This window comes from Rhinolophus ferrumequinum (assembly GCF_004115265.2).
Source record: "Rhinolophus ferrumequinum isolate MPI-CBG mRhiFer1 chromosome 5 unlocalized genomic scaffold, mRhiFer1_v1.p scaffold_110_arrow_ctg1, whole genome shotgun sequence".
Classification (NCBI taxonomy): domain Eukaryota; kingdom Metazoa; phylum Chordata; class Mammalia; order Chiroptera; family Rhinolophidae; genus Rhinolophus; species Rhinolophus ferrumequinum.
Genome location: NW_022680355.1, coordinates 3,115,469 through 3,132,398, shown reverse-complemented (window position 1 = coordinate 3,132,398; position 16,930 = coordinate 3,115,469). Strand labels below are relative to the sequence as shown.

The 16,930-nt window shown below is 37.6% G+C and overlaps 1 protein-coding gene across 1 annotated transcript in view; it reads left to right on the top strand.

Moving 5' to 3' along the window:
* Window positions 1-16,930, top strand: part of CUBN (cubilin) — a 237,059-nt gene that overhangs the window by 56,987 nt on the left and 163,142 nt on the right. Inside the window, 5 exon segments of the mRNA XM_033100508.1 lie at window positions 1,632-1,821; window positions 3,164-3,324; window positions 3,738-3,919; window positions 4,737-4,893; window positions 7,415-7,602. Coding sequence (XP_032956399.1) covers window positions 1,632-1,821; window positions 3,164-3,324; window positions 3,738-3,919; window positions 4,737-4,893; window positions 7,415-7,602 — 878 coding nt within the window.

Here is a 16,930-nt window from a genome sequence, read left to right as displayed (position 1 = left end):
TCTAGATATTTGATTTACTGGCTAAAGCTATCTGAATGTGAGGATGGTCAATGAATCTGTCAGTTCTGTAAGCTCAGGGAGACTGGGTCACAGCCTTCATTTAATGTCCATGTGATCCATGAATTTTTATCTCAGTAATTAATGCTCATTACTGGGTCTGAAATAATTTACCACCTCTACCTTCACTTCTCTCTCTCTGTCCCTCTCCCTCCCTCCGTCTTCTACCTGTCTCCTTCCTTCCTTCTTTCCTTCCTGCCTTCCATCCTCCCTTCCTTCCTATCCTCCTTCCTTCCTTCCCTCTTTCCTTCCTTCCTTTCTTCCCCCTTGAAGAAATATCTTGGCAGACCATAGAAAAATATAGGAAAGTATATGACAAATAGAGTAAACCAAATATTTGGTGAATATTTTCTCTCTATAAAGTTAAATATGCGAATCTCAAGGGCTGTACATAGGTAGTAGAACCTGTAATATTTTTTATGCATCTCTGGGCTCTCAATACCAGTGGTTCCTCTTTTATTTCTAAATATGATTATACAGCAGCAACTGGGGAAATAGAATACTTAAACATCCTCATTTTCTTTTTTTACTAATGATTAAATGCAATAGTTTATTCTCCCCCAAAACCTCTTAGTTGGAGATGTGTGTCTATTCCTGGACAGATTTGTGTTTTTACTAGATACAAACGAAGATACATTTCAAAGGCCTTGAAACCAGATTTTCTTTGGAAAATATCTCAGATTTGGAGGGCATAGGAGATTGACTGGGTTGGTTAGCAAATACAGAGTCTGAAGGACTGGACAGGTAAAGCTCAAACTCTTCAAGTAGAACAGTTAATATTTGTTTAGGACATAAAATTGTCCAAGTACTACCTAAATGTTTTATGTGAATGATCTAATTTATTCCTCATAATTTATGCTCTGCTTCTTTTACACTTTTCTATTTTGAAACATAATGATGATTACTACCATGTTTTGAGCACATACTATGTGCCAAGCAAGCCCTATAATTGCATTGTCTCTAAGCCTCACATGTACACTGAAAGATAGTTATCTCCATTTTAGAGATGAGGCTCAGAGAGGTTAAGTAACTTGTCCAAGTTTGCACAGCTTGTCAGTGTTTGAGCTGGGCATTGGTGTAAGGCCACTCTGATCCCTGGGTCTCATATCCTACTGGTTACTGCTTGGTGGAGGTAACTGCTTTGCCATTTCTCATAAATACATGCTTTGGTGCAAACCATTTTAAAGGAAGTTTATGAAAAGGAGAACAGAACTGAATTATCTCTAGGCCCCCTCTATGATTTCTGTAGTGGAGCCACATTTGTAATATTTATGTTAATTTCCATGAATTAGAAAAAAATACAGTACTTTTGAGAACATAAAAAGTTGTTCACTTACAATATATATATAACAAATTTCCACTACTTAGCGTAAGTTTGCTATTAATAATTAACTTCGCTTTTGAGATTTCAAAACCTTTGTTTTGAAATGAAATCATTCTTTGAACATACCAGAATGGCCTGTTGACAATCAAGTACATTGGTACAAATTAACCAAGCGTATATTACTGAATGTCTTATAAATGTAGCGTAATATTTTCTTTTCTTTCCCCTTGTGGTCTATTTATTTTCACAGTATGCTTAATAGACTATACAGAATTATCTGGGACCTTCACTTCTCCAAACTACCCCAATAATTACCCCGACAATTGGAATTGCATTTATCGGATCACGGTAGGAACCAGCCAACAGATTGCACTGCACTTCACAAATTTCTCCTTGGAGGAGGCCTTTGGTGGAAAATGTATGGATTTTGTGGCCATCAAGTAAGCACCTTCGTTTTATCTCAGTCTTTTTCATTATTCACTTTCATTCATAATCTTTCCTGGAAAGGTTAAGGAAAAATACGGAAATTCTCTGTAAGGCTCCCTGTTGCACTCTTTCTTGTACAGGGTGAAGTTTGTCATTTGGACCCTGACTTAACAGAAGAAAACTATAAAATTGCGTAAGAGTCAGTGGTTATTTTGAAGCGATTCTTTTACTGGGAGTATTTGAAAATAAACTCCAGATTTTATTTGAGCAGAATAAACAAATGTACTACCACTCTGAAATTAGATATTTGCTATTGTTGAATATGTACTTTCTTTATGTAAAAACAGTTTAAATTTTAGGCTTGTTTGCTGTCTGATTATATCACAAAATGATGCTAAGATAGCAACCTTATCTTAAGTTTTTCACAAAGTCTTTTGTGTTCAAATAAGAAAAGTCTAGGCTTGTGAATTTCAGTGCAAAGCATTTTTTCAATTCTTTGCTACTTTGAAAGAATGTGTTTAAAAATTATATTTGCACTAAAGGTAAGTTGACTTATCTATTGAAATCTACCCAGATCATTTTATTGAGTTAAATTTACCTAATCAGTTTGGTGTGCATCTGTGTTAAATTGTTTATGTGGCATTTCAAAAGCCTGGACTCTTACACTATTTTATAGTACATTTTATTCTATAATATAAAGTAAGGTACTAAAATAATAAATCACAGTTGTATCATATCATGCTAAAATAATATACTTTTCTTAATTTACAGCAATTAATCATTAGGCTTTAATGATTAACAGTATGTCGAGTGAATACTGTTTGTTTATTTATTTGTTTGTTTGTTTGTTTGGCATGTAAAAGCTCCAGTTTATAAACTAGACTTAAGACCCCCAAAGTTCTTGGGGAAAGAAGTTTTTTAGATTTTGCTAAATATGTCATGTATGACATATTAAATTTTGAAAAGTTTCAAATTAGAAGGAAAACATTTAAGTTTTCTCTGTAAAATTAAGCAACATTTGTTTACACTATTAATAATTATGGTTTCTTTATCTGGTGTTCTTTAACATGTTTAATAGACACTTCATTTGAAAGAGAGAAGATTAAACACTTTATCTCAGTTTGCAATTGGTTATAAAAAATGTCATGCCATCTATAAATGATGTTATTTTTTTAATTAAGTCATTCAAATACTATTGAATAAATTCAAAACTTGAAATTGTGTTTTTTAGAGTATTTTTGAGAGACGTTAATTGATATAAACTAATCTGTGATCTCAAAGTTCAAATAATGTTAAATATTTATACAGTAGTGTTGTCAATACCTAATGAATGTCGATATCTGTATTTTGTCACAGAGATGGAGGTTATGAAACTTCACCATCTCTGGGAGAATACTGTGGCTCAACTCTACCTCCAAGAATCATCTCTCACAGTAACAAACTGTGGTTACAATTTAAAAGTGACTCTTTGGAGTCAAGGTCTGGATTCTCAGCTTACTGGGATGGATCATTAACAGGTAAGTGTCACAGAGCTACCTTTGATTGGATTGGAGAGTCCAGCTGGATTGGTTTCTTGGTTCTCGGACTGCTATACTCTTATCCATTTTTTTTTTCCGGTGTGTTTTGTGATTACTATTTGTAGTCAACTTCAACATTATAAATATTTCTGAGTTAAAAGCTGCCTTTTGTTTTTGAAGGGTAAGGTAAGGGAAAATGTTCTGGCTCCCTGGTATATTTTATCAAGCTGGTCGTCTTGATTAGGAAGAGGAAAGTACACCGACATGAATTAGGATTCTAGGCTAGTTGTTCTCTGGGGATGTAGTTATTTCACAACTTGGTTTAAATGGGAGCAACAGCCTGATATAGACAAGAAGATTCAGTTGTCCTGGAAAGGAAACGATATGCGTCATTCCATCTCTTTCTCCTATAGGTTGTGGGGGCAATCTCACCACTTCCACTGGCACGTTCACGTCTCCCAACTACCCCATGCCCTACTACCACAGTTCTGAGTGTTATTGGTGGCTGAAATCCAGCCAGGGCAGCCCGTTTGAACTGGAATTTGAAGATTTTCACTTGGAGCATCACCCAAACTGCACTTTAGATTATCTGGCTGTATGTATGAAGTCTCAGCTATATCATCCCCGGCTCCTACCTCCCCCAACGTGCATGGATGCATTTATTCATTCATTCATTTATTTATTTATTTTTGAGATTTGGGGAAGGGGAACATTTTGCTTAAATATCCACATAAACATTTCAAACAGAATTAAAAATTGAAAGAGAATTTGATGAACGTGGTAGCCTTCTAACAATAGTGTGTAGTACTGATTGACTTAATACACTAAGTATTTAAAATCTATTGAATATGGACTATTAAAATGTGGTTAAGAGCCTGCTGAAAAGTATTATGAGATTTATCATAATTAGTATCTATGTACTTTCTGCCTATGAAGTGAAACATAACAATTGAGAAAACTATATGGAGGAATTAGAGAAGATAATTAAAGTCATCCAAATAGGGCTTTTTACAGCACCAGCAATTCTGCTTTGTCCATTAAAAAGCAATCTAAATGAAAAATGTATTAAAGTGTCATAAAGTATAAGCAGTGAAATAAAAAGGCAAAGAGGACTACTGATAACAGCTACGGTTTCAAAAACATGTATTAGTCTTTCATTTTCAATTCTCAGATTTCAGCCTGGGTTCAAACCCTTACTGTTATATACAGCCATGGTTGAATGGCCCAAGTTCATGGCTCTAGTTTATGGACACTTAAATATAATTTTTAAAGATATTTTGATCCAGGGCTATTCATATGTTATGTCATATATGTATTTCTTCCCCACTTCTGAAGTATTCCTGAGGTCTTTACATAATGTTTATAGCCATAATCATCTGATTATAAAACCCATTTAAAATGTTTTATTAAAGGTATATGATGGCCCGAGCACCAGTTCTCACCTGCTAACTCAGCTTTGTGGGAGTGAGAAACCGCCTCTCATTCGTTCGAGTGGAGACAGCATGCTTTTAAAACTGCGGACAGATGAAGGTCAACAAGGAAGTGGCTTCCTGGCCAAATACCAGCAGAGTAAGTGGGCATCCTGGCTGCTCAGTGCCTGTCATGGGTCTTTGATCTTTGATGAATGAAACAAACTACAGAAAGTATATAACCCATTTGTTTGAATCATTAAAATAAATCTCACCTTCTTTTGAGAAAAAATTAACTCAGTTTGAAGGAGAAATGTTTATGCATTACATTTATCATATGACTAAAGCATGTGGTAAGCTATAGGAACTCAGAAGAGTGTTTAACATGCTGAGATAGTTGCAATTCAGCTAAAGATCAGTGTCACGGGTTAATAGCTAGTGGGTTTTCATTTGTATCAAACATTACGACCTTCTAATTAGACATTATTCCATTGTACATAGTTATCTCCCACACTATTTTTCTGTCTTATAATGCAGAAGGTAACTTAATTTTATTAAGGGAAATTATGGTCCTTGTGAATCCTACGTGGGCTAGGCACATTCTTTACTGTGGAAAAATCTGGTCTTTATAGACATGCCATTTTAAAATCTGCTTTCCCATGAGGCAACCTGGTGGAATTAAAAGAGTATTAAACAGAAAGTCCAGGGACCCAAGGGTTTGTTCTACCCCCAAATCCTTGTAGGTCAATTTTCTTCCCTGGGATTCCATGATTTTATTTTTCTCTTAAAAAAGATTAAATTAGGTGATTGCAAAAAAGCAAAAGCTTCTTTCTAGCTCTAGAATTAGATACTTTCTAGAGTTTCAAAATGGGCATTCAAGAAAACAAGGTTTCCTTGAATTTCTGCTATTTAATAAACATTACTTGTGTTTTTGAAAGTGCTGTTCCTTGCCCCTTGAAATCTAAATTTATCTATAATTTTGACACAATTGCCTAAAAATGGATTTGAAAGTCACAAAATCATAATCTGAACATATAATGTCCCTTTGGATTAGTTGAGAGAATTAATATTTAACCTTGCTTAGGTATGAATTTGAAGATTCCCATTCACTTATATTGGTGTTAGGCTGAATTCTAGGTAGCTTCCCCTCCCCGCCTTCTTCCTCCTTGCCGACCGCTGGCCGCTCATGGCAGCGCACGGAACCCACAGCGGCACAATCAGAGAGTTTTGAATACTGAGTTTTAATGATAAGATAGCTTTGTTCTTCAGAAATACATCATTAGTGTATGAAAAGCTCTCTCAAATTCTATCAGGGATATATAAGTTTGGTTGAGCACATAAGCATCTCTCTCATTTTATTATTGCTGTGATAATTTGTTTCTTGGTTACAGTCAGAATCCTTACTGAAGAAGGTCCCATCCTTTTCTTTTTATTCCTGTGATACTTGATTTTTCTCTCACAATTTCAGAACATTGAAGGAGTCACTTAATGTACATGGGGTATAGGTTCTTAAAAGTAAAATCAGAGCTAAGCGGTGAGATTTCTCATATAATTTGCCATTTGAAACTGAAGGTTTACAGATAGTATAATTTCTGAGCACTGAGAATAGTCCATATGGTTTTAATGGAATGAATTTTTCTCTACCTTGTTTTGTCATCATTGAGGCACAGGATACCTGTCTGCCTAACACGTGTAACTTCTTGCAGGCATCTACAGTAACAAAGTTATTCTTTAGAAATCCTCTGTGGACAAAAATGTGACCTAAGAACCTTCAAAGAGAAATAGTTTGAGTATTCCCATTCTCCAGCAAAGGAATTTTTTGAAGAGCCACAAATGTATACTTTTCCAAACTGAAGTTTATAAATGGTGTTTCAGCCACCTGCCATGAAGTAACGTGGTAGTAGAAATGCAGTTATGAACCACATTCTTCAGAGAATAGAACATGCCTTTTTCTTTTTCTTTTATTGCACATCATACCGACCATATGAGAGAGACTTGAGAAAAGGCATGTGCCTGCCTTGTTCAGGTCGTTAGGTCTGGCAGCACGCACGTGGCACGGACCGGACCCCCAGGACTAGCCATACTTAGTCTTCCATTCCTTCTTCAAATCGTTTACATTCCCTCTATTCATTTGTTACTTCCTGATGACTAACTATAGGAATAACGGAGCCTTTATTGTGAATTTCATGCTGACTTTTGAATTCAACAAAGCCATGTTGTTATTCCTTTTTAGCATTCACATAAAACTTCGTGTTTTTAAACTGTTGAATTTAAAGGTCAGGATTGGCTGTCACTTCCAAATGTTAAAGTTAGGAAAACAGAAGCACAGAACGTTTAATCCATTTCTCAAAGCAAAGAAATTCAGCTGATCTCTGAGGAGTGCTAAGCTGTGTTGCTCTCTACCACCGCACAAGAATTTGATGCCCATTTTAACATAGGCAATTTTCATGACACTTTAAAGTTGATGAATTCACTTAAGTATTATTTTACATTTGTTCTAAATGGAGACCCTTTCACTGTAAAAATGCTGTACCACACACACACACACACACACACACACACACACACACACACACACACATATAATCTCGATGTTTTCTTAAAGGAAAATCTCACACACATCTTGGAGCAATTATGATTATATGACAGTGGTTCTTAACAGTCATGGTTATTTTTTCCAGCGTGTAAGAACGTGATGATTGTGAATCAAACCTATGGCATCTTAGAGAGTATCCATTATCCAAGTCCCTATTCTGTCAATCAGCGTTGCAACTGGACCATCCAAGCGACAACTGGCAACACTGTGAATTACACATTTTTAGGCTTTGAATTGGAACTTCACATAAACTGCTCCACAGACTACTTAGAGGTATGTATTCTGAAGCTGAAAAATCACTGCATTTTCAGATCAAGTTAGGCAGGCCAACCTGGAAGTGAACCCCTAATGCTGCCCGACACATCTATAATATATCAACTACCCATGGTATGTAAGCAGGTATATTTCATGTCGTTTTCACTGCATCACCTTAATGTTAATGATATTTAATCTACTAAATTTTATACACAAAGAACTATCTGGGCTGACTGACCTCACATTATTTAAATAATGCAGAAGTAGAATAACTTCTTTTTTTTCTTTAATGTTTGTTCTCTATAAACAAGAGATCAGAAAATGTTTTGGTATCATGGCTTTATTTAATACATAATTTGCCTGATACTAGGAATTATTATGAATCTTGTTTTTATTTTTAAATTTGTGTTCATTTTAGTTACTTTTACTTTTTGTAAAACAGAAGTTTCTGTTTGTTATAATATTGACCACCATTAACAAGGTATACAAGGCAATGCAATAAAATTTGCTTGAAAATTAGACAACCCAAAATATGAGGTAAGCTACTATTTATTAATGTGTTTTCGCTAACTTTCCTATGCAACTTTTTAGGGCTATAGATTATAAAGTTAGGCAGCTACTTATTTTACTTACTTTATTAATGTAATTATGCATTCATATAAAATTATATATTTTATAAACCATTAATTTAGAAACACTGGTTTCCACTTTCTCACTTCATAAAACAATTTTACTCAAACTATTTACATAAATTTTGACATCTAGTTTTCATCATTAATAAAATCAGTCACCTAACACATCATTTTTACATCCATCTACATTGTTACTAATATGTAAGACTTTTGAATCAACTTACGATGTTTTCATTAGAAATCTTTTCTGAAGTTGCAAGTACCAACTCTGATAACATTAGGTCATTTTCCCTCCATCCCACCTATCCATAAAACAGTGATTTAGTGTTTTCCTTTTTAAGATGATCAGTGATTTTTACATGTCTTCTTGAAAGACTTCCAGCATTCAACACTTGTCACTTTTAGGATGTAGAAAAAATACTTTATCCTTGTAAAATTTTCTCACCCCTCTTTTTATCATTTCTTTAAAAAAAAAAAAAAAACTAGCATTGATTGAGATTGTTTGAGGTTAACCATATCTTTTCAAAATAACACTTTTGTTTTTCAAAACTAAGGAGAGAAAGCTTCCTGTACTTTGAGAGGTTTTGTGAGGTCCTGATTGAATGGATTCCCTTGTTTCTGAGGGATAATTTTATGGATTAAAAAAAACAATCTTGCTGTATACTGGGGGTGCCAAAAAATGTATACCAGTGGACACTTTGGTCAACGTTGGTCAAGCAGTAGTTCGCTGAAATCAAAAGTGTCTGGATACTGATGGTAACCACTTTGAGCACCTCTTGTAATTGCAGAAGTCAAACGTGACTTGTATTCATTCATCTTTTGTTATCGGTACATATTGAGTATTACAATTTTAATAGTTTTTTTTTTTTTCATTTCTTAAAATGTGTATACATTTTTAGGGCACCCTCCGTATTTAGAAAAGTTCAATATTATGGAAATAGCAGCCATAGTGTTTACTTATTTGAAAGTATATTTACTAGTATTCCAAGAAAATATGACACAATATAAAACAAACTTACAAGCACAAACTTGACAATGGTTTTAAGTCCACTTTCCATGATCTAGTATTTAAATGGTCTCCACAAGCTCAATAATGGTGTGCTTGTGTCATTCCATTTACCTGGAGGAGCCATCGTTTTCTTTTCTTCATATGGTGAGATCTTGATCATTCATTAGAAAATATGGAAAAGTTGCTTTCAAAGCCCCTTGTTCATCCCACAAACACAGCAGTTTATCATATCACATTTTTACCAGTTGTGATTAAGCACACATGCCCTAATGGATTATGAGCTTTTGGAAGGTGCGAGCTGTCTTCTACCAATTTTATAACCCAGGCACTGATTTTAGAGCTGGGACCTTACAGGAGGTCAGTAAGTTAAATTGAATTCAGGTGGCATTGAATATCACAGCCACGTTTTAGCATCAGCCTAATGAAAGCTATCAGTTAATGAAAAAGAACAAAATTCCAAACTGGCCTTTTGGCATAAACCTTACACTTTCACGGCAATTCTACCACTTTGAACGCAAACCAAACTAGAACTCATGGCCATGCAGAGTGTTGTGTGTGTTCAATATGCTAGGCACCATACAGTGATTTGATAAAGCACAATGGAGACAGCTGCTGAGAGGAGGATGCATTTGAACTGGACTTTAGAGGAGCTTTTGGCAGAAAGAGTGGAGAGGAAATGAGATGAAATCTTTCCAGGGACTGGACTCCGTCTCTCTGGACGTACTTGAGGCTGGAACGGTAACAAGGCCCATCAGATCATGTGTGGAGGTGTTTGAAAACTGTCAAATAAAAATTGCTTGTTCCAATCACTGCAAAGCAGCTCAGGAGGGGTCTTTCATAGAGGATATTATAGGCATGCCATCTTTCTTGTGTAACATTGATGGTGAAAGCAGCAGAAAGACAGAATGAGAACCAGAAGTTCAGCACAGGCTTCCAAAGAATGATGCTGTTGCCAGAGGGAGCCGATTTTTTTTTTTTTTTTCCATTTCTGTAAGCCAAGGAGCAAGACCAGAACAGTCGTTACAATGGCTGGTCTATGATGGAAAATTTGAAAGCACAAGTAACCATTTAAGGAGAGAAAAGCCACAAACACAAAATCTAGTTTTCATTATTTTAATAAGTTCTGGTTAAAGGTTTTCTTCCAGTGACTTAGCCAAGTCCCAACGGGGGGACTGTCACTGCCGCCAGAATTGAGTTATTTTGAATTAATAGAACTGAAACTAAGAAAAGACTTGATTAGGTGCTGGTCAGGCATTGTGTACCACTTTGCTGAGGGGTGTAGGTTGGTAAAGATCCCACTGGGAATCTAATCCATCCTTTATTATTTGGTCCTCTGGGCAAAACAAAATGATGGGAGATTTGGCACTAAAATATTCAATGGGAGGAAGGGTCATTTGCTTAAAGGAATAAGACCATATTATTCACATCGTTACGAGAAGCCAACTTGAAGCATGCTTTCTGTATTTTACACCTTAATTTCACTTTTTCACGTTTATTTTGAGTCTGAGTCTCCCTGTGGAAGAGGAGATTTCTTATAGGTGACTGAATATGCAAACAGAAGTGACAGATTTGGGAGAAATCAGCACAGAGACATACAGGAAGGCCAGGGCATGAATAAGGTCGACAGGGAGCATGTGTGTGGTGAGAAAGGAGAGGAGGAAAACGACAGGTTATTGTGTCATGGAAGTTGAGAGTACGATAGAAGGTGACAGTGATCAACAAGGGGAGATACTCCCAAAGGATCAAGAAAGGTCAGGGTTGAGGGGTGTCCCTTGGAGATCAGTGTGACTCGGAGCAGAGCAGTGCTTGAGGGGTAGTAGGAGCAGGAACAAGACTGGCGTGAACAGGCAGTGAAGGGGCAAGAGCGAGTGTAGACTGAAGGGTAACGTCATGAATTCAGTGTCTGTTTCTCTTGAGCAAATCTTCATTAAGTCTTGGCCGCTTTTCTCTAATCCGCATCCTTTATTGCCTTAACTGGTCCTCACGTGGCAAGCTTTCATGGGACACCCTCCTGTACATGGTCTCTTATATATCAGTGTCTCTTAAAATGTGGCCCAGGATTGGATGGAACACTCCAACTGACCTGGCCAGGGCCAAATATGCTGGGGCTACATTACCTGGTTCAGGTATTTCTGGGATTGTAGGCTGAAGGTAAATGAGTTTATTGGTACTCAAGGATCGTGTTGGACTATATTAAGACTTATAATCCCCAGGTTGCTTTAACAGGAATGGTAAGGTTAGTAATAGTAAATTGCAATAGTGAACTAAGACCGAGTCTTATATTAAATTTTGCTCCAAAAGACACAGTAGAGCTGATTGTCCAGCTGGGTCTTATTTTCGGGGAAACACGGTAGGCTATTATCCCTAGTAAGTTATATTTGACTATTCTGCCTAAGAATGCCATTGCATCGTGATCCCTCTAAATCCTGGTTCTCTGGTCGGTAGAGCCTTTTCATTTGCATATTGACTCATTGGCCATTGGTCTACTCTTCTTCAAAAATGATTGATAAAAATGTCAAACAAGATGGCGCCTATTTCAAATACTCCAAAATGATAGATTTCTTTGATTAAAGTGCTCGATTATTGAACACTTTTGCGAAAGCACCATTCAAACAACTCAGTAATAATAATTGCTGATCTTTATCGAGCACTTATTATTTACCAGGTAATTATGATAGCAATCATGTAATGTAGGAAATATTAGCCTCATTTGACAGGTGAGACAATTGAGGCAAATGCAGGTTGTTCACAAAGATTACAGGTGGCAAAGCCAGGCTTTCCATCTGGCACTGTGGCTCCAAGCCACTCTAGGCCATGACACCACATACCCTCTGTCTGTACACTCTTTCACAACTTTCTGTCCCTCTCAGAGGTGACATGAGAGACTGTCCATGGAGTCCTTGGATCTATCACTTTAGTGACACTGTCACAAAGAGAAATTTATATTATTTTAGCATGACTTCTTCATAAATAAGCAGTGATCATTTATTATCATTGCCTCTTTCTTTGCTACTTGCTGACAAATTATTTTTCATGTCTAATTTAGAATTTTCCCAAAAATTACTGTTAATCTTACTCATCTGTGAGACACCAGAATAAATCTTTTACACGTTTTGGAAGTTGAATAATTTTCCCTTTAGGCCCCTGGCCGTCCTATTTTTCATTGTTCTGCTTTGCATTCTTGGTTGTAGGTACACACTCATATTAAACCATGTAGAAAAAACAAGTGTTTGTGAAAGGACTGTTCCTCTGAAGAAAGTAAGAAACCTCATGATACACAGGATAAACTAGAAAGCTGGAGAGGGCAGGAACAGGCAGCTTAGTGGATTCTCCCCCCTCTCTTACTGGTGTGTTGCTTCTCCTTGCATTGTATACTCCGTTCCCATCTCTTTCCCCTAAAGCTTCCTCTGAGTTTCTGCGACATGACAATTTTAATTTCCATATGGCCACCCCAGCCATGACTTTGCATTTTCACGTGATGACCATTTACCTCAAATGCTTACAACCAATTAGACTTTCCTTTGTGGACAAGTGTCCAGCACAGGTGGTTCATCTTTTTGACCGTGACCCAAAGGCGTGGATCTAGCCTGCTGATGGATGGCGCCCTCTGGGCAGTATGACCAGCTCTGGCCAGAGCAGTGGGGTCCAGCCCTCTGGCCAGCGTTGCTCACAGATCATGTGTGTGGTCTGAGGCAGAATCTTTGAGTAGGGACATGGGTTCTGCTGACCTGCTAAAACATTTCTTACATACCCATGAATTTCAACAAGATTACAAACTTAGCTCTGTAGTGACTGTATGAGTATCTTTCAGTACTGTGAGATGTAATTCACTCAAACCTGAAAAAAATTCATTTAAAGAATTGACTGCCTTATCTTCTAAATTGGATTTCATTGTCTCTTCTTTCAGTTTCAAAATCATACTAAGGCACGTTTCTATTTCCCTTGCATGAAGTTATACTGTTGATCCAATCCACAATTTTATCTTTCTTTTGCCCTAATGAAAGCTTCGAAAAATAGACATTTTTTTCTAACTGTGCTGTTTCCCAAAGTTTAACTATTTTGTATGTGTGCTTATAAAGTGGTCAGAAAGCTCCTAAGAAGCTCCATGGGTTTCTTCTTAATTGATGTCTTCAGAGGTCTTCCCTTTTATTGTTGCAAAAGTTATTCATGACTTTGAGGACAGAATTTAATTTTTGTGGAACTTGTCATTCAAAAATATTTTTTTCTTTCCTTTGTCTATTGCTTCTGTTTTTCCTTTCATTTTTGATTCCTTTGGTCCATGGGCTTATATCTCCTTTTGAAGCCTGGCTCCCTATAACCTCAGGCCCATGACTGATGTGTGTAGTCATCACAGGCTAAGGAAATCGATCACCCTCTCCTAATGTTTCGGTCGCCTCTAGGTTAACAACCACTTCTTTGCTGACCAGAATTAGTCTAGAGTAGCACTTCTCTTCAATATTTACTTTCTGAGAGAGGGGAACATATGAAGAATTCATCAGATGCCATGCTTTTTCCAGAAAAAGACATCTGAGTGATGTCCACATGGTTGAAATGATCTCCCCATTGCCACCACTGTGTATTTCTATTTGCTGCACTAGTCTTGATATATTTCCTTTGTAAAAAAAATGGTAGTCTCCAGCGAGGAAGAAGCTGATGCTAAAGGAAAAAGCCCCCTGCAAGTAGCTACTAAATCTGGCTGTGTTCCAGAACCACCTGGGGATCTTGTTAGAAAAACAGATTCTGAGACCCCACCCCAGACCTACTCAATCAAAATCTCTGGGGATTCCTACTGAGTGTGACCCCCACAAGCCCCCGATGACAAACCACTGTCTGCAGCCCACTTCTACTGTGACAGCAATTTTATCCTCACTTCAAAGCCATCTCCTGGGATGTTATAAATATTTTAATAGGTATCCTCTTAACATATACCTTTGAGTGCTACTAAATGTTTCTATTTTAACAGGTCTTATTTTTACATTGCTTTAGCTGAAGTATATATGCTTTGTCTCATCAAGTCCTGGTGATACTGTTATTATACTTATTTCATGTAAAAATGTCAGATTCACTTTGCAATTTTTGAATTCTGATTCTAAATTCGCCCCCCCTCCGCCTTTCCTCATCTGGCACCTTTGTCACTAGTGTCTTCCACCCTTTCATATCTTTCTACGCTTTTCCTTTTCCACTATCCTTTTCCACGATTCCTTTTCCTATTAGTTTCAAGTGCTCTTGATTATGTCAGTGACTTCTGTCAAATGCATTTCCCACCAAGCTTTAGAAGATTTATTTCATCTCCTGCCACGTCCTCTTGCTGATGTCATCGTGTTCACCAGATGTTTATATCATTGTTTATTTTTATTACACTCTCATGCCCTCCTTTCAATTACAAAATAATGCATTTCAAATGAAAGGATGAACGAAAACATCACCAATGTTCTGAACCTTTCAGTCCTACACCCACCCATGTTTTGCTAGGTCTGCAGCCTAAACGTTTTCCATATTGTGACTGCGAAACATCAGGCCCCTGTGACAGTGTCATTAATGAAGCCAATACTAGCTGTGGTTACAGCGAACTTATAAATTCTCAGGTGCTTAATGAAATGTAAGTTTACTTCTCAGTCACATCAGAGGTCAATGCAGTTGTTCCTTTCCACGTGGTGATTCAGGAACCCAGGCAAAGTGGAAGTCAATTTGGGGAAACCACATAGCTGTTTGGGCCATAAATGCACAGACAGACACCGAAGTTCTAGTAAATCTGGGAAATGCTGAATTAAACACAAACAAGGTTTGTTGTTTTCTGTTTTCGCTGTGGTGCCTCCTCAAGCTGTTACCATCATAAATATGCATTGTTCATTCATTTATCCATTCATTCAGTCATTCACATGTATTTTAGGCATGTAGGCTGTGGAAACATAATTGTTTTAGCGTCAATTTTCCTTGTCTTCATGGAGGAGACAGATGTTAATTGATTTATCACACAATACAGATTTATTATAGGCTGTGTTACGTGCTATCAGGGAGTATTATTGTGTGCTCTGAAGATATGAAGCGAGAAAACCATTCATCTGTGGGTCAGGGAAGGTATCCTGAGGAAGAATAACTGAACCAGGTGTTGAGGAAGCTGGAGGTTTTACTAAGGGAAGTTGTGTTTGAAGAACTGGCAGAGATAAAGCCAGACACTAGTTAGATTGGTAAGGACAAATTTTAATCAGTAATATATTAGCTTGATGCAAAAGTAATTATGGTTTAAAAGGCTCAAAATAATTGCAAAAACCACAATTACTTTTACACCAACCTAACACTACTGCAGCAGGGAAGAGGGTCCAGTATGAACTGAACTCGACTTCAGTTTGTACAGACATGACTGGCGTTTTAAAGGGAGAATGAGGGATTTGGAAGGGGCGCGGCGGCTGCTTGAGCAGAGTCAGGGAAATGAAAACTTACACAGGCTTGGTCAGTGTAAGGCTGGTTAGGTCAGCTGCGTCTGTGAGCTGGCAATGATGGAAGCTGGGATTCTTCCTCCCACAGAGACTGGAATCCTGGGATGATGACATTTCAAAGGAATGGTTTTCAGGTCCTTGAGAAAGACAGTCTTGAACTGTAGAAGATACATATACATCTCAAAGGGACAGAGGAAGACTCACAATTCTAAGTCCTTTTCATTAGTGCTCTAAGAAAGGGTGGTCTGGGGGGCCTATTTTCAGGTGTTGGCTGGTGTTGGCAGCCTTGATCTTTCTCAGGCAGGCACTTTAAGGGGGCTGGGGTCATCCTAGGGGATGTGGCCTCGAGATACTAGAAACTACGTTCGTGTTTCAGCCTTATCATGTGGGGGGATGAGTAATGAAATCATTTGCGCTGGAGTCTAGTTTTCATAGACCAAGTTGGAGACCTAGTAGAGAAGAAGGCTTAGAGGAGCCTGACTAGATTTGGGTCAAGGAAAGAATCCTTGTCATAACTCAGAGAAGACCAGTGTGGCTGAGGCCAAGCGTGAGGCTTCCAGGTGGGCAAGGACAGGTGACTGTAGAGCTTTGGGGGTATGCACAGAGTTTCGGGGACCTCCCCAAGAGAAGCAAGAAATCTTTCAAGAGTGCAAGCAGGGAAATAGCTTGGATTGCCCAGACGGACACTTTTAAAAACTCTGGTTTTAACAGTAAGTTGAAGGGAGGTAAGGGTAGTGGAGATGGGTGACAGAGATGGCAGGAGTTCTTCACACTGCTGTGGAGGAGAATGTAATAGACGAATTGGAGAGTACTAAGGGCTAAAATCGACAGAACTGGATAAATTACTGGATAGGAGGGGGTCATACAGTGAAGGAAAGCAAGACATCGGGATACAGCCTAGTAGGACTGCACACAACCAGGAGAGATAATAGGGCCACTCTGAGAGGGGAACACCACAGGTGGCATTCCAGGTAGATTAGTCTTTGCTCAGAATTCTAACTCACACCTTATTGGACATTTGTATTCCACAGAACATTCTTAGGGAAACATTATTCTAGAGATGTGTTCTGAGTGTTTTCCATTTTTATTCTCACATAAATGAATGAAACTTCTAAGTTTGTGAAAGATTAGAACATTCTCCTTCACGTCCCAGATGTTTATGTTGAGAATTACAATAATAAATGTCTACCGTTATAGACACTTTGATTGATATTATTGCTTATCCTCATGATAGTCCAGGAATTGCATATTGTTGCGCTCATTTAACA